Below are 17,981 nucleotides of genomic sequence, written 5' to 3' on the forward strand. Positions count from 1 at the left end.
TGTCAGACCCAGTGGTGAGCTTCCACGTCGGGGCCCAAGCCTCACAGGGTACCGCGCTCTGAGTGCAGCCGGCACTGATTTTGACTCTGCCTCCGTCTCCACTTGAAGCCTTTCTTTGCCTTCCCGCCCCAGCATCAGAGGGTTAAAGCAGCTCCTCTGGCAGCAGCTTCTCCTCATTAGCAACCTGGAATCACTGCTGTGCTGAAGGCTGCATTGTTCTACAGCATTTGAATGTAAATTTGCATAACGGAGCAGGTGAGAGCGCCTCTTGCCTGTTCAGGCAGCTCTGATTGGCAGAGGGAAAGAGATTTGTACGTAATTGGCCGCAATTAATTCGACGCACTTTTATAAGGATAAAAAGAAAAGCAGAAAATTGCTCATTGCTGCAAGTCAAAACCACATCTGCACTCTCCGTGGTGTGTGTTTGCAGCGACGGGTGGGTGTGTCGTGCAAAGGCATGTGAGGGAATAACCTTGTGTGTTCGGTGCATTTTTTTCCCTAGGAGCAAGAAAAGGCTTGCTCCCCAGGGGTGCCTCTGCCCTGGAGGTCCTCAGCTGCAGTGTCCTTCAGAGCGCAATGCTGTTAGCCATCTTGTCCAATCTGTATTTGAGGCCACTAGGAGACATCATTAGAAATCACAGCATTCTTTCTTCAGGACCAGAATAACACTGAGCTCCACATCTCTTCTGTACCCAGTCCAAAAAAGGCTGACTCCTAGCTGTCTCGGGGGCTGCTGGCAATCAGTTCTTGCGAGAAACTTAACTGCCCTGTATTTTACTCAGAACACGCTGTGGTGCTAGTGATAAGCTGGGAGATGTGGGGGGAACTGCCACAGAATTAAGCATTTAGGAAATTTAATATCAAGGTGGTTTATAACCTTAAGCTATTCATGGTCTCCTTGTCACCGGTACTTCAGAAACAGTTAATGCTACTCTTGATTTATTTCCCTTCTGAGATAAGGATGGAAGGATGAAGTAGAGTGTCTTTCCCTCCTCTCCAATTCTTTCCTCTCTGACTGTCTTTCTTTTCTCCTGAAGGGAAGCTTCCTGAGAATGGAATCGTTTCCTCTGCAGCTGCATTAAGTCAATGCATGGGTTACTGCCTCGAAGAGAGAAAACATGGCATCCAACAACATTCGGTGTGTCTTTGATTCATTCATCCTGTTGACTTTCATTCAATTAGTGGCTCGTACATGTGCAAGGGTCTGTGTGCACAGATGAAGACTCGGAGCCCTCACTGGAAATACCTCTAGGTGAGAGTGAACGGAAATCTCTTTAAGGCTCCTATGTGCTCACAGCTGGGTAGCGAGTGGCCTCTGGCCTGAGCCCCATAATCACTCCTTTCAGAATCCGAGAGGCCAGGTCACAGAGGGTCCCCATGATTATGGTTTTACTAGATTCTGCTGCCTCTAGAAAAATGCCCTTCCTGTATCCACGTGAAGACGACCCTGGGCTATGATAGGGCTATAACGGGGACAAATGTAGGCTTTTGGGCCAGCTCTCTTGGGACCAAATCCTGGCACCCTCACTTCCTGGTTGTGGAACTTGGGTGAATTTGCTTAACTTTTATATAATTCTTTTTTTTTTTCTTTTTTTTTTTTTTGAGACAGAGCCTCACTCTGTTGCCCAGGCTAGAGTGCCATGGCATCAGCCCAGCTCACAGCAACCTCAAACTCCAGGGCTTAAGTGATCCTACTGCCTCAGCCTCCCGAGTAACTGGGACTACAGGCATGCGCCACCATGCCCGGCTAATTTTTTCTATATATATTTTAGTTGGCCAGATAATTTCTTTCTATTTTTAGTAGAGACGGGGTCTCACTCTTGCTCAGGCTAGTCTCGAACTCCTAACCTCGAGTGATCCACCCACCTCGGCCTCCCAGAGTGCTAGGATTACAGGCGTGAGCCACCGCACCCGGCCTATATATAATCCTCATCATCTATAAAATAGCAGTAGTAATATTGATCTCAAAGGGTGGGCACAAAGACTGAAAGTAGCAACATACCTGAAGAGTTTAACAATAGGCCTGGCACATAGTACATGTTCATTAAATAGTTCAATAATAAAAGCAGAGAGAAATAGGCAGATTTGGCTCCAGGAGTCCTAGTGGCTATCACCTAGCCAAGAAATAAAACTCAAAGTGAAGCCGGCTCTTACAGATCCCGCATTCTAGTTGCTATCTTCCCGATCTCTGGCGTGGGGTGGCAGGCGGGCGGTGGTGGCAGGAAAAGGAGGAGCCAGTAGAGGGAGGAAAGCACTTCCTCGGCTCGCACCGCAGTGATCTGGCATCGCCACTTGCTGGGCACGGCAGATGCCCTCCCTGTCAGGCAAGTTCAATGTTCTCAGGGAGAACGTTGTTCTGCAAGCCCCTCAATGCAGCTGGCCGCTTACACCCCTCCCTTCTGCCTCCCCACTGGGGGACACCCCTTCAGGCTCTTTCCATGCGGTTGCCTTATCCTGGCAGGACGCGCTTTGGGCAGGGTGCCCTGAAAAACACCTCTCGCCTCCCCAGGCCCAGACTGACCTTCCCACGTGGCCACATCTGGCCTTGAGAAACATCTGCCTGGCCGTGGTGGGAGTATGGCCCGCACACCAGGTGGCGGGCTCTAGCCAAGACCTGTTATCTTCGATCTTCTCGGGTATGGGTCACAGGGCAGCCCTTCTCCACCTAACTCGCTAAAGGAATCCCTCAAAGCAGCTTCAGCGGAGAAATGCAGCGCAAAGGGTGGAATGCCAGCACGCTCCAATGACTTCCCCCCAGGTAGTTTCTCTCACTATCCTTTCATTACTTTTGCGTCTCTGGCTACCTCCTCGGCAGGTGCTGCACAGGTGGGAGCTTTTAGCACCTGCACTTTTATTTCCAGCTGGGCGGACAGTGTCCTATTTTGTTTGAAAGGCTCCTCCAAGTAATTCTGAAATCAACACTCTGCTCTACCTCCCACCTTCCTGAGCAGCTACCCCTTCATGTGCACCCAAAACAGAAACAACTACCCGCACAGAATAACCACAGAGTTTTTAAAGCGAGGACCTGAGACCTTGATCTTGCTCCTAGAATAATGGCTGTTTTCTTCTCTCTCCTCTGCCACTCTCAGGATCACATGGGCCTGGAACCAATGCCTGTGATGCTCTGGATCCAGCTCCCATCTGAATCGGACCGGATTAAAACACCAGAGGAACCATCTAAGGCTATAGTGCTTATAGAGTGTGAGTGGTCTTTAAATGGCTTTCTGTGACCCTCGCTGGCAAGGAAACCTCCACACTGAATTGCAAACTGAACGGCTGGGATTCCCCAGCCTCAGGCAGCTGCAGGCCCCCACTGGCCCTAGCACATGCCCAGCTAGGCAGAAAGGCTCCAAAAATACAACAGGCTGCACACAGTCCACTGAGAACGCTTTCCACTCTTGCCACCGTTACAGCTGAGGGCAACAGGGCTTAAACACGAAATCTCAGAGCCAGCCCAGGCCATAGTTTTCACTGTGAATAGAATTCTGACATCTCTAAAATCTGATTCATTCTAGGCTTGATGCCTTTGGCCACATATAAATTTTCATGCTGTATTAATTTGTTTCAAAGGACTCGAGCTCAGTTTCTCAGAAGTGAAACACTAATCCTTAATAAATTCGCAACCCACAATCCAAGATTTAGTGAGCATATAAAAACTTAGCCCCTTGTAATAAAACACTTATTTATAATTTTTGTTTTTAATCAGAGAGAAAAGAATGTTAGGGAACTCTCTTATTTTCCTTTGATGTAAATAAACTTCAGAAAGAAGAAACTGCCTACGACAACTGCCTTCAACAGCTAAAAGGAAGAGTTCTTTTCTCCTAGAACCAGAGATTTGGCTGTAAGTAGATCTGAATCAGTGGGCGTCTCCAGAGCTCCTTGCTCTTCCCAGCCTGGGAGAGATGGGCTGACTGGGAGAGGCCCCATGTGGAAGCCACACATAAATTCAACAATCCCAACAGTTCAAAAAAGTGCTAACTTCTCCCACTTCCAGAACACCCAAAGCTTAATATATAGCATCCTGTGCTACGTGTTTTTATTTTTATTAATTAAAATTGTTTGTTGCCTATTGCTGGCTTTCATTTTGGGCCCAGGTCAATTCAATTCAGGTAGGAAATTGTGAATTCATACTCGTGCTAGTTTGCATAGATGCACTTTTAAAACTATATAGCTCCAGGAAGCCATTGTCCTCTAATATCTTGCATAGGGACACCTGGGACACCTTTCTAAGAAGAGTATTACAGAGCAGATTTAGGCAATATTGGGTTGTGATGCCTTTTCTTTTTTTCTCCTTCCTCCCTCCCTCCCTTTCCTCCCTTTCCTCTCATCCTCTCTCAGTTTCTCTCTCCCTCCTGCTCCTTCCTTTCTTTACTTCACTTCATTTCATTTCACAAACAGATGGATCCACTGATATCAGCAGAATGGGACAAAGCCACCTTCTTTATCCAGGTGAGAAAGACAATCTCTCTGAGACCCACTTGGTAAATGCACATGGGAGACTTGTGTTCCTTACACAGCTATGTGAGTGCCAAGTTCCTAATCACCCAGTTAGCCTGGTATCTTTACACAGTTTTGGAGGACAGTTGGATGGAGTTGCAGAGACACACATACATGTGTGAGTGTGCATTCCTCTGTTTGTCTTTGCTGAGAAAAGAGGTCCCTGTGCCTGATGATCAAATACAGTCTATTCCACTTCTGTGATTTAGACAACACAGCACAATCAGAATATGAGAAGCGTGCATTAATATTTTTCCCCACAAAGGAATTGTGAAAATGATGCATCTTACAGAAACATGCCCTCAATCCCCTTTGATAATGATGCCACTACTCAAAGACCCAGCAGAAGGCTGTGGGGAGCGTACGCACAGCAGCGTGATACACATTGCGAGATACTAACGTTAATCAGGCCCAAGGACACAGCAAAAGGGAGCACACAGTAACGCTTAGGTGTTTTATTGTCTCCCTACAATTAACCAGCAAGAAGCAGACTCCTCCTGCCTATAAAACATGTCTCTCCGCAGATCTTCAGTATGAGGTGGATCTGTTCTCCCAAGCACAGGAGAAGAGGAGCTGATCCAACCCTGCTGTAAGAAATACTCGTTTTGGAAGGATGGGCTGGGGCCTGACAAAGGAGATCGGGACGAGGAGGAGAAGCACTGAAGTCTCAAGCAGGCAACGAGCTCAAAGTGCAGGTCATGGGAGAAGTCACACAGGCCCTGTATTAGGTCCCTGTGGCTGCCATAACAAGAAACCACAAACAGAAATTTACCCCCATGCTGTCCGGGAGGCCGAAAGGCTCTAGGAGAGAACCCATTTCTTGGCCGTTCCAGCTTCCAGCATTCCTTGTCCTGCATCACTCTGATCTCTGCTCTCATTGTGGCCTTCTCCTCTGCATGTTTTCTCTTCTGTGTCAAATCTCTCTCTGCCTTTTTCTTCTAAAAGCACTTGTCATTGCATTTAATGTCCACTTGGATACTCCAGGGTGATCTCATCCTGAGATCCTTAACTCAATTACATTTGCGAAGACCCTTTTTCCAAACAAGGTCAATGATTACAGGTTCTGGAGGTTAGGATGTAGATATGACTTTTGGGGAACCACCATGAAACCCACCAGAGGCCCCAGCAGGATAGCAGAGCTTGTGTGAGAGGTCATGGAATGTCAGGAGGCAGGTGGTCACTCTGAAGGGGACACAAAAAAAGAGAGAAAGGAGATCCTGGGGCCCCATTGGGAACCCAGCCAGGGACACCTGCATCCTGGGGCTTGGAGGGTGACCACTGCTAAGCCCTACTGGATGCTGAGCTGAGGTTAGGGGCCCCGTGTCTCAGTCAAGACGGACTCAGGCATTAGGGTTCCAGGGTACCTGTTGAGGGGCATAAGGAGACTCATTTGGAAATAAAACCAGAGAAGTGGAGGCAGCCAACCCTTATGGATGGACCCGGGGCTGGCCAAACCTCAGAGGTTTGCTCTGGATCCCTCTAGATGGTGGTCACCCTGGCAGGGATGAGGGAGGCCCAGCACCTGGGTCAGCCATCCATGTAAAGGGTCAGCCTGGCTCCGCTAATTACAAGGAAAAGGGGCGGCTTTCCCCACGCATGTATACTCTGTGCCCCACACACTGCCACAATTTGGGAAGTGTTACTCTCCTGCTGTCGTTTCCAGACCTGCTCTTGATCAGCGGTTCCAAGAGGACTGGTTGACTGACAGCCCCGGAGGACTCCCACGCGTGAAATCAGACCCTTCCATTCTGCTCAATTCCCTGGAGGTCCAGCCGAGGTCCTCGTCGCTGGCTCCCTGGCTAGTCCCGCCTGCTGCCTTCCCAACTAAGCTATTTTTAGCCCAATATTTCATGGTCTGACCGAGATGGTCTGGGCCAGGACCAGGGTGTGACAGATCAGGCTTGAGGTTGGCTGTCTCCTGCTGGCTTCCAGCCTAAAGTTAATAGGGCAGGAAAACACATTTGTGCAGTGGAAAGCATGGCCCCATTTCCTCACACATGCTCAAAAACCACCCAGACATTTCAGGGTAGTTGTGGAGTAAATATACTCATCACCAGACTGGTTTTCTTCCAGAGTGCATGTTTACTTATTTTTCTGCATGTGGAATTAAAAGTCATACCCTGCCTATAACCCAAAAGGGTATGAAATGACTTCCAGACCCCTGTGGGATTTGTCAGAAACCCAGAATAATTATTATTTGGAAAGCTATGGAGTCCTTATTTAGGTGTTATATGGCCATCCTGATTGTGCCTACAACGTTGCAGGCAAAGACATCTGCCCTCATTAAATAGATGAGCACCTATTTGACATTTAAAAGTTAATAAATCTCCTCTAATTCCTTGAGGAAAAGAACTGTGACATATAACTTGGGCATGTGTCACATGGTGGCAGGAATGTGTGAAGCAGGACACCGCTAGCTATCCTGGAGAGCCCGATGGTCAGACGTCCCCTTTCTGTGACCTTTGCAGCCTCTGCATCCCTGTGGGCTTCCTTCAACTCGATCCCAAACCCCACTGACCCCATAACTGACCCTTCTCTCCTGCTGCCACCACTCTCCGCCATCCGGCAGTGGCTTCAGGGTCAGGGTCACTTATGCCCAGGCTAAAGTCAATTCGAGGGCCATTCACATGCCCGAGGACTGGAAATCACCATTATTCTCTGTTTAAAGTAATGCCTCTAAAAGACTTATTAAATAAAGTGCAAAGGTTAGATTACTATCTAATTATTATAGCTCCATTAATTAGATAGCTAATTTTTAGTAGAGGAAAGGACCTAACCTGTTAAGCTTTGATAAGGTAGATGGGAGGGTAGGAAGAAAAGGGATTAACTGGGAAAGGCATCGGGGTCTAAACAGGGTGGCCACTGTTCCGGGGCTGGAGGGAACCAGGACCATCAGAAGGGCAAATGACTTAACCTCTCCAGGCTTTGGTTGCCTCCTCTACAAATAAAGATATTAATAGCACCATGACATAAGATAATCTATGTAATGTATTTGGCATTATGCCTGGCTTGTAAGAGCTGAAAAAATGTTCTCTGAGATATTGATGAAGTTAATAATAATAATCATCATTATTATTAGTAATAGTAATAACAGTACACTGTGCCGTAAGAAGGATTGGGTTAAGTGGAATCAAAACAATGATTGCATGAGAGGGTAGGGAATTAAATAGGAAAGTAGGGAAAACGGCGTCAACACCAATCCTCAGCTATGTCATAACTTTGTCTGGGATTAGCTACGAGGGAAACATCCTGGCACAGTGATTTTAGAGCCAAACACACAGGGACTCAAACCTTGGCTCTGTCACTTGATAATGTGTGACTTTAGGGAAGTTACCATGTTTCCCAGAGTCTCAGTGTTTTTATTTGTGAAATGAGAATAATAATCATACCTGTATGAAGGTTATACAAATAACATCTATGGAGCACATATAATGTACCCAGTGCCCAGCAAATATCTCCCCTCCTGCACCTGGCCAAGCTCTTTCTCCTTCATACTATGGTTGGCAGACTGCAAAATGAAGACTCCATCTGGATGGGTGAGAAATGTGAGAATTAGCATTGTGGGCTCTTTGTTAAGAGAAGAAAGATGCCACTAGCTCCCTTCCACCCTCCTCCCACTGGGGGAGCTGATGGAACGTACAGTCGGGCTGCTAAATGTTAGAGCTCGCACCCGTATTTAGGTACAGCATGTAGTGGAATGATTCCGAATTCACTGTAAGGTGCTACCGCAAAATGGAAATCATCCAGCAAAAAGAAGCACAAAAATAGGCTTTCATGGAAATTTAACTCTGAACATTCTGGTTTTGTACCTTAACATAAATAAAATCTGAGTATATTTTTGCTGCCAAAAAATTTAAGATAATTTTTTAAAAAGCTATAAATCTAATGGCTACAAGTATCTTTCCATCATCACTCCAAGATATTTATTATTTTATCTGAGTTATATGAAAGATAAGTCATCCATGATAGTCTAAATGTTTAAAGTTTAGGACCTTCTCCATTTTGAACGTTACTTTACTTGAAGAAAATCTAATTGCATTGAAAAAGAATCTTCAAAATCACCAATTTCTATTCTCAACATTATTGCTTTAATGTCTCTTCTTTTTCTAAATTCACAGAATCTACTTCCTTTCATGTATTTCCATCTTAGTCCCAAGACTTTGATTTCTTTAGGTGTTTTGAAGGAAAGCTAATAAGAATTTTGACATTTTAAGTACACTTTCAAAAAGCTCTCCTTCTGATTTATAAAACTATTCCTGACACTGATATGCAGTCCTATATCATTAGTTACTTAAATGTTTTCTATAATTATGTAAATTATGTTGACAGTTTCTGGTAGGGTGCTTATACTTTACTGTTTTGTCACTTGCAAAGTTCTGAAATGTATCAGATAACCGTTTTCAAATCACACAGCTGTTAACAGGGTTCTTCCTGACTTGTTGCTTTCTTTGCCTGCAATACTGAGTCCACTGTTTGCACCAGAGGCTCTTACGTAAGTATATCCTCTCTTTTCTCTCCCCATAGACTTTTGTTTTCTGTCTTAATGATGACCAACTTATGGTCACTGACTTTGCGGAGCCCATGGTCAGATGGAAGGAAATGCCGTCAGGCACAGATGTATACATTATTACACTAGGACGTGGAAGATGAGGTTAGAATGAAGGTACAAATAGCAGCCTTGGTAGAGGAGAGAACAGCTAACTGCCAAGATGAGCCAAAAAAGCTCCACAAATGAAGGGATCTCGGATCTGGGTCTTGAAGTTTCAGTACAAGTTTGATGAGTGAAGAAGTGGGGAAGAAAACCTCCCAGGCAGACGCACAGATGGAGGCATGGTTGGGAAAGATGAGGAGCTCTGGGTGCCTAGGCTGTAGGATGCAGGAACCTAGGTACTGGCCAACGAGACTGGAGGCCTAGGACACCCTGGGAATCATTTCTGAAGGTCTTAAAAGCCACACCAGGGAAGCAAAAACTGTTTTTTTGTCTGTAAAAGAAGTGATTGGCTCCAAAACTTCAGAACATAACCAACATGGTATGAAGCACGGACAGTGCTTATCCTCTTCGCTTTAAGCAGCCTAGGGTGATAATTCTTTCAAAACCACAGAAGGAAAAATGATCTCCCTCCATCCCAATTATGCTTTGTTCAAACAGAAAAGCATTCAGTTGTCGCTGGGTGGCTCACAAGGGTATGAGAAAGCAATTTCCAGAGGCATTTGAAGAAAACATTGTGGTAGACATGGCAGATCCCCCACTTAACAACCCAGAGCGCCAGGGAGGGCTGTGGCCCACCACGCCTGTACCACACTGATGCACGGTGACGTGTTCCCGCCATATTCTGCTATATCCATGCATGGGGACCTGATCCGCTGCACCTGTGCTGCAGCCTCGTGTGAGGACATGGTCCACCACACCTCTGACGAATCTATACGTGGGGGCGCGGCCCACCAAGCTTCTGCCATGCCCATGTTTTAGGGTGGCGTCAGTCCATTTTGTGTGGCTATAAAGGAATACCTGAGACTAGGTGATTTATAAAGAAAAAAATGCTTATTTGGCTCATGATTCTGATGTCTGGAAAAGTTCAAAATTAAGCATCTTATGATGGCCTCAGGCTGTTTCTGCTCACCGTGGAAGGTGAAGGGGCACCAGCTTGTATAGAGATCTCATGGCAAGAGAGGAAGCAAGGAGGGTGGGGAGCCAGGCTCTTTTCAACAACCAGCTCTCAGGGAACTTTTGTGGGAACTAACAGAGCAAGAACTCACTCAGCCCCTCCACTCCAGGGAGGGCAGTAATCTGTTCATGAGAGATCCACCTCCATGACCCAAACACCTGCGTTGGGCCCCACCTCCAACGCTGGGGATCAAATTTCAACATGAGGTTTGGAGGGGTCAACTATCCAAACAACAGCAGGTGGGCATGGCCTACCTGGCCTACACCTCCTGTAAGCACTGAGTCCTGAGCGAGGAGTTGTTCTCAGACCCACAACTGACGACGGGGTTATAGAAATAGCCACAAAAAAGTGGTGGTGGCGATTGTTACAGAGGGTGAAGGGAGGTGTCTGACTGAAGTTTTAGTTGAGATCATGGTCAAAGATGTTGATGAAGGAACAATGAGAGAGAGAAAGCTTTAAAAATGGATTAAGTCATAAATGGATGAATATGTGAATAAATGTATAAAAAATTATGAGTTAGGTGACAGAAGTAAATAGAAGATTCAAAATAAGAAAGGGAAATACCAGAGAGAGAATATTTTTAAAACTAAGGAAGAAAAATAAAGCAAACAGGAAGACAAATCAGAGAAAGAGATAACATGAAGCAGTAAACAACGAATGATCCATATGTATATATATATATATATTTTTTTTTCATTCCCTCAAGAAGCTATTTATCTTCCTCACATGCTTTTGAATATTTTTGGTGAGAAGTGTTGGGTAGAGGAAGAAGTCAGAACCTGAGCTGCTAAAGAGATTAGCTTCTCCTTTTCAGTCGACTCAAACCACTTGCTTACGTCTTTAGGGTTTTATCTTGGGGAAACCTAACCCAAGTGATAAAGTGCTAACAATTTAGTTTAAAGACACATCTGTCTATGTTTCATGGCTTCATCCTGGGAGTGGGAGTGGGGGTGGAGGTAGAAAATCACATTTTCTAAATCTTAACGAAACACAGAGTAGAAAGTTTGTCGTAAGTAAAAGTCTCCAAAATTATTCTGGCCATGAACTTTACCAGACACTCCATGAAGGTAGTTCCTGTCACTAGTCTAAGCTCATCCCAGTTCCATAGTTCCAGGAGACAGATTTCCCATGGACACTGTGGGGCTTCAGGCAGACCTAGGGAGCCAGATGTATTTAGAATGGGGTTTGTACATCCTCGTCCAGAAATGAAGGAGCCCAGCAGACACTTTCCTTCCTCTCCCGACTGCACAGGCCTGCGGTTAGCGTGGGGCAACCTAGTCATCAGCAGCACACAGGGGCAATCGAGTTACACAGCAGTTGCTTCTCCTCAAGACACAATGCGAACAACCCTCCTGCTCAGCCCTAGGAACACACCAGCGCGCAGAGGAACAAAGGGAGAGCCCACAGCCAAACACCACTGGGAAGAAAATGAGGCTGTAATGCACCAGTCCCCTCAGTGTGGGAACACAGGGGCGGCCCTCTAATAACACACTGTGATGGTGACCCTGTGCTGCCGCGCCACCCAGCCGCATCCAACAAGAGGCACCACGGACTTCCAGAGCTGCTAACGTACCAACTCCCTTATTTGCAGCCCAGGGCATACTTATGACAACTTTTCACAAACCATAAGGCCAACTTGAAATAATATTATTCCAGTGGGGAAGCTGATTTTTGCTCCCATGTCCCAGCATAAAGAAACACAAGAAAGAACCATTGATTGTAAAGATTTAGAAAATTATCAGGTAGGTGAGAACTTTGAGTATGGCTCAGAACAGGATGAAGAGAAAGATGGGAGGTTTCAAACAGGCCTCTTACCTTTTTGTCGCTCAGGCCAGAAACCTGGTCCACGTATTCCTCTTGGATCATGAAGGCAGCTAAGTTGGCAGTGTAGCTGGCCAGGAAGATGACAGCAAAGAAGGCCCACACCGACACCATGATCTTGGAGGTGGTGCCCTTTGGGTTCTGCACAGGAACGGAGTTGTTAAACACCAGACCCCAGAGCAACCAAATAGCTTTGCCGATGGTGAAAGACGGGCCACCTGGCTCTGGCAGGACAAAAAGACAAGGACAGAAGTCAAGGCAGGGTCATTGGCTCTACTGAAACCTACAAACACACAGAGCTGGTTAAGTCCCTGTTCAGAGCATGAAACCCTTCAACTAAACCTGAGCCTGTTTATAGACAGATTTTTAATTTAAGAGCTTATATCTCCCTTCTCCTGGGACTCTAAGGTAGTCAGAAGAGGGTTCCTTAGGAGAAACCAGCATGTGTGCAGGATCTTTCTCCAGCTGATAGCCATGACTAAGTCTGGGTCCTGAAGGAGCCACCTTCCTGCCCCCATATACAGGACACTCAAGATCGTGTCAAAACTGAATAACAAAGGCCAACTATCACACTATGGGCATGTTTGGGTCGTTACTAACATTTTTCCTAAATTTTATATTTGTATGTACCAAGCATTTTAACTTCCAAAAATGTCAGCAAGAATTAATTGTGTAAGGCCTTTTTCTACCACTGTTATAAACCTCCTCCAAGTCTATTCACAATGATGCTGGATGGCTTTGAATGTACTTTCTCCTGTTTTTTCTTTAACTTCTAGCACTTGGCACTCAATGGTTCATAGACAACCCTGACTCTTCTCCAAAGCCCACACTCCCCAGCTGGTTTTCTACAGCAGTAACTTCTATGTAAAAGAATATCAGGAACCCCAGGGAGGCAGTCATGGACTCCGGGCCCAGCCACACGTATCTGAGGGTGGAAAGGCAGCTGTCTTTGACTTCAGCTTCCCTCCACCCAACCTTTGCACAGACAGTGCAAGAGCTTCTGCCCCTGAATGTATTGTGACCTCACTGCTCTCTCTGCTTGGTGGTAGTCAAATCTTCCTGTTGTCTGGTTCTCCATCGAGCCCCTCCACTGCAGAAATGAACATCTGCCTGCACAGTTTTACAATATATTAGCACAGGTCTTATGATGTTATCCGTGAGCCTGATGGCATCTGCTCAGCCAGCTAAATCATCCGGGACTACACATGTCGAACCTGATATCTAACTGTGCACACACATCTGTGCATGTAGACCTTATTTCATGCAACAGATGTGTAACTGAAAAGTTATGTATAAATCAAAGTTTTATAAATTGTAAAATGCCCTAAGGGGACTTGATATTTAAAGGGGCCCCATGTTGAATTCCTTTATGAAGACAAACATCCTTTGGTAACGTGAGTAATTGTAAGTCCCTGCTCTGAGCTTAGTTAATCTTGATTTTCACCTCCTGGTTTGTTCAAGGGTCAGGGGTGGCGGGGGTGGGGTAGTACACAGTAACTTGACATTGTCAACCTATGTATGTCCTCAGGTGATTCCAGGATGTTCCACTTCTTCCTGGTGTCCCTCAGGCTGGGATAGAGGTCATGGCTTCTGGACATCCCTTTAGCACAGGGGCTTTGAAAGCCCCTGACTATACCGTACTATGGAGACATCCAGAGAATTCCACCCCAGAATACACAAACCGAATAAAAAGGTAGATCTACACTTGGAAATACTTCAGTAAAACAGTGGTTCACAGTCTGGACTGTGAATTCAACAGAAGGACGAGGGGAGCTTTTACCAAATACTGCTCCCAGCATCCCACCCCCGGAGATTCTTATTGAATCAGTGTAGAGTGGGGCTGGTTATTTTAACATGCAACCAAGGCAGAGAATCACCATTTTGAAGCATACAGTGGTCCAAGATTCAGACTTAGTGAATCAGAAAATGGGGCCCAAGCACCTTTATCTTGTTGGTGGCTCACAGATAATTCTTACGTGCAGCCAGGGTTAAGAAACTTTCCTCTTAGAGGTCAAATGCCAGGATAGAGCTTACATGCTAGAAAGGAGAAGACTCGGAGAAGGCGAAATATTTCTTAATCCTGGAGTTCTCAGGAAATTTTGGAGGAGCTATTTACAAGGATCTCGTGGCCCTGTTCAGAAATCTAGTGAACTTCTAAAAAGTGTCATAAACGCCTCAAACACATGGGCATCCGTCACATCTCTGTACCTACCCACCTGGGAAATTGGACCACCTCCCATAGCAGTTATGGGTGAGAATTGGTCTCTCCTGTCTATTTTATTTCAAACACTCAAACTTTTATACTTTCTGGCAAGGGGCTGGCCTGCGGGCATTTGCTTTGGCGGTCTTGTACCTCAGTTGTAATCCTTTGGCCTTGGGAATTCTACCAGTTACAACCACCTGCATAGACCCCGGGGCCACCTATTTTTCCTTATTCTTAACATATGTGTACAACTTGCCTCGTCAGTCACATCTGTTCCAACAGACTGCCCACAGCCTAAGGTTACCGAAATGGTTTCCTGTGACATGTGTATGCTACTCACGTCTACTACCCGTCTTTCCTCTCCCTTACTTAGAGGCGGAACTGGGCTTGGGGTTGGGTGTGAACCGGAGAGGGGACATACAGATCTAAACTCACATCTTAATTGGGATATTTGTGAAAAATCATATTGAGCTGGTGACCTAGAAAGCTGAGGGTTCCTTTTAAGAAATGGATAAATTAGAGAGGATACAAATAACAAATCAGGGATACAGAGATTTGGAATTAAGAGCTAGAAAAACTACAGAACGCGGCAGTTCCCGCTGGCCTTACCTCTGCCATCAGCGAGGCACCTGTTATAACCCACAGGGCTGAAGTACTCGAAGACGAAGACGGCCACGGCCGAGACGATGAGCAGCATCACAAACATCATCACCCACACGTCAGCACTGAACGGCTCTGGGGAAGGAGAGAACACGGCACGGGCAGGGTTAAAACAGGGCAAACAAATTCTAATTAATTCACGTATTTATGTGCTCATACAGACACATATTTTGCAGGGGGGAACAAATCGCAGGTATGTTGCATGCCTTCAGTGAGCCAGGGCCTGGGTAGGGAGAAGTAAGAGACTGCCTAGGCAGCTGCCTGGCCCTAAGGAGAGAGTCAAGGTGCTTTTTCCTTCCAGATATGTGAGGAGGACAGCTCATGCCCAGGAACTCTTTAGGTTGTAGAGACAGCTTCTGCCATTATTAGACCAATATTTGGGTCTCTCAGTAAATTGTGTAATTGGAAGACGTATCAGATACGGAGCCAGTGAGTCATATTGGACTGACTTGCGTTCCCATCCATGTGGCCGCACCACGCAGGGGGGCCTGGAAAAGCCTTCTCCAATACTTGTGAGTTTTGCAGACACATTCATTCCCAACAGACTTACCTATTATTTCAGAGCTGAACTGGTTCAGTGATAATTATGTACAATGAATAACTAACCCCCTTGCCTCTTTGCACCACTTCTCTTACACTTCCCCTCCCAGATTGATTCTTTCCAACCCAGTTTGACGTGGTAGATTTTACTAGACATCATTAGGGTATGAGAATATAAGTCAATACTAAAAAATCAGTATATTGATATTGAATATCAGTATCTGCAACAGCAGGAATTTAACAGTTGCCAAGGGAACATGCATAAGCTGTAATTCACAAAACAACTACAATCTGTCACCTACGACCAGGTGATAGGGTTGATGGGACAAGACCAGGCAAGATAGCAAGAATGTTCTACACATGCTCACTTTAATATCTTTAATCATTTTTGCTAAATCCCTTCCAGTTAAGCTAAATGTCTCTCTGGCTTGGAAGTGTCCAGAAATTGGACAATATATTCCAGAAGCCATGATACAATGCTCTCCCAACTGTGTCTCAAAATAGTTTTGGCCTTTTTAGCTGTCACAGCACATTGTAAACTCAAAACTAAGTGAATTAACATGCTGTTTTTGCTGTCTTCCAAATCATTAATAAAGATGAAGTCAAAAAAGGGGAAAAATTGGCTGAAAATTAGAAAATATATTTCTTACTCTGAAACCTACTGTATTATTGAACTCCCAGAGGAATTACAGAAGCCTGGTCACTTAATCAATTTAAAAAAGATCTTGAAAAAGCCCCAGAGCTGAACACACCAACTGTGAAATGCAAAATCTTTCAGTGGCAGCCAGAGAGACGAGGGTAGAAGGTACAAGTCAAAACCTCTGCACAGTGGTGTGGAGAGGTTTTTCTCCACACCCTTGACTCTAATTGCTTGCAGTGCTACCCTGATTTCACTTTTGTCTAAGACTGGGGACTGAGTAAAATCATCAGTTCTATAGTTTCTTTCCCCCCAAGAAACCCAGGGAAACTTTCTGTATCCAAAATACAACAGACATCTGTATTGGTCTTTACAATTTAGAAAGTACTTTCATCACGTACTATATACAATCCTTCTAATGGCCTTTTCCTTATGGAATTACCATAACTATTTTACAGAGGTGTAGACTGAGACTGAGAGGTCAAGTTCCTTTCCAAATTCATACTCAGAAAGTGGCAGGGTCAGGTTATGAACCAAGATCCTCTGAGGCAAAACAGTCTGTGCTTCTGCCATTGTATTATGTTGCATCTTTGTCTCTGCCCACCACGATGGCTCCTGGGTTACGGGGTGAACCCTGAAGTGGCCTCATGTGTACTGAACACAGTCTCTGAAGGCTACCACCATAGCTGGAGTTTAAGCCTAGAGCTTCCAGTTACCATGGAAAATGGCTTAACATGTCTAAGATTCAGTTTCCCGAAATGTGTATAAAATGTGTATAATAATAGTATCAATGAGTTAATATAACCAAAAGATATATAGGAATGCCTGGCAATTCACATGGTAGGTGTTCAATAAATGTTGGCTTCTATTATCCCTGTAACTAACTAGCTGCTCCTCCTTTGAACATACACACAAACATACCCTGCCTGGCATTTCTATGCCATTCCAGGGCTATATCCATGTACCACAGGCTCTTCTAGCTCAGAAGTCAAGGTTAGTGCTATACTGACAGGATTAGAATTAGAATGTAGTTTTCTTTGTATGTCCTCATCTTCTAATTATCCTTATAAGGAAAAAAAAGCAAATAAATTACATACAGCAGCTATGAGGATTAATGCATATAGTGTGTGCTAGCTAATAACATTTCACCTAAAATCAACAAGGCTAGAATTTGCTTCACTGTGAGTAAGATTAGCTAAGTAACTTGAGAAATTTATAGAAAAAGTCTATGGAACCTATAACTCTACTTTGTAGTGCATTAATTGAATTAGTTTCCTATGGATAAAGCTTAAAGAGATGTTGGTCAAGGTCTACTCCAATATCCCCATTTTTAAAATGCTGATGTCCCTTAGCGAGATTGTGACTTGTCTAAGAGCTTCCAGCTTGTTTGTGCCCAAATCAGGCTTCTTGTCTCCTAGCCCAGTGTTCTGTTTTCAAGGTGACATTTTATTTTCCAACCCCTTGCTCTGTGGCCCCTGCAAAAATTATGGGATATGAGCTCACAAAAGACCTCATCTAATTGAAATCTTGGCCTCATCTCACCTGGTCTTATATCACATATGAGGCTTTTGACATTTAAGTGATGCTGGAGAGTGGGGAAGGGGAGAAAGGCAAGGGCAGGGGAGGGGTGTGGTGGGGTGGGAGAAAGAATCAGATCAGTGCAATCTGGCAAAGCCTCCTAAAATTCATGTGAAAACAGGAACATTTTCTGGTAGCATTGAGCTCAATTCTTGAAGGTAATTAAAAATAAATAGATATTTCAATGATATCCAGAATTAGAAATTATTACAGCAGGAAGCAGCCTCGGAGATCAGCCAGTTGAAATGCCTTCTCCTGTGGATGAGGAAACTGAGCCCCACGATGGAGCGAATCCGCTCAAGGTCAAGTGCTGACAAACGGGACTGCAGTAGGCTCTCTGATTACCAGCCCAGCACTGTTTCCTTCCTATGTTTCTGGG

General features: G+C 45.1%; 1 protein-coding gene across 1 annotated transcript in view; it reads right to left on the reverse strand.

Moving 5' to 3' along the window:
• Positions 1 to 17,981, reverse strand: part of GRIN2B (glutamate ionotropic receptor NMDA type subunit 2B) — a 292,729-nt gene that overhangs the window by 33,377 nt on the left and 241,371 nt on the right. Inside the window, exons 7-8 of the mRNA XM_069490424.1 lie at positions 14,797 to 14,922; positions 11,979 to 12,208 (exon numbers count right to left, since the gene is read on the reverse strand). Coding sequence (XP_069346525.1) covers positions 11,979 to 12,208; positions 14,797 to 14,922 — 356 coding nt within the window. The remainder of the gene's footprint in view (positions 1 to 11,978; positions 12,209 to 14,796; positions 14,923 to 17,981) is intronic.

This window comes from Eulemur rufifrons, chromosome 16 (genome assembly GCF_041146395.1).
Source record: "Eulemur rufifrons isolate Redbay chromosome 16, OSU_ERuf_1, whole genome shotgun sequence".
Taxonomy (NCBI): domain Eukaryota; kingdom Metazoa; phylum Chordata; class Mammalia; order Primates; family Lemuridae; genus Eulemur; species Eulemur rufifrons.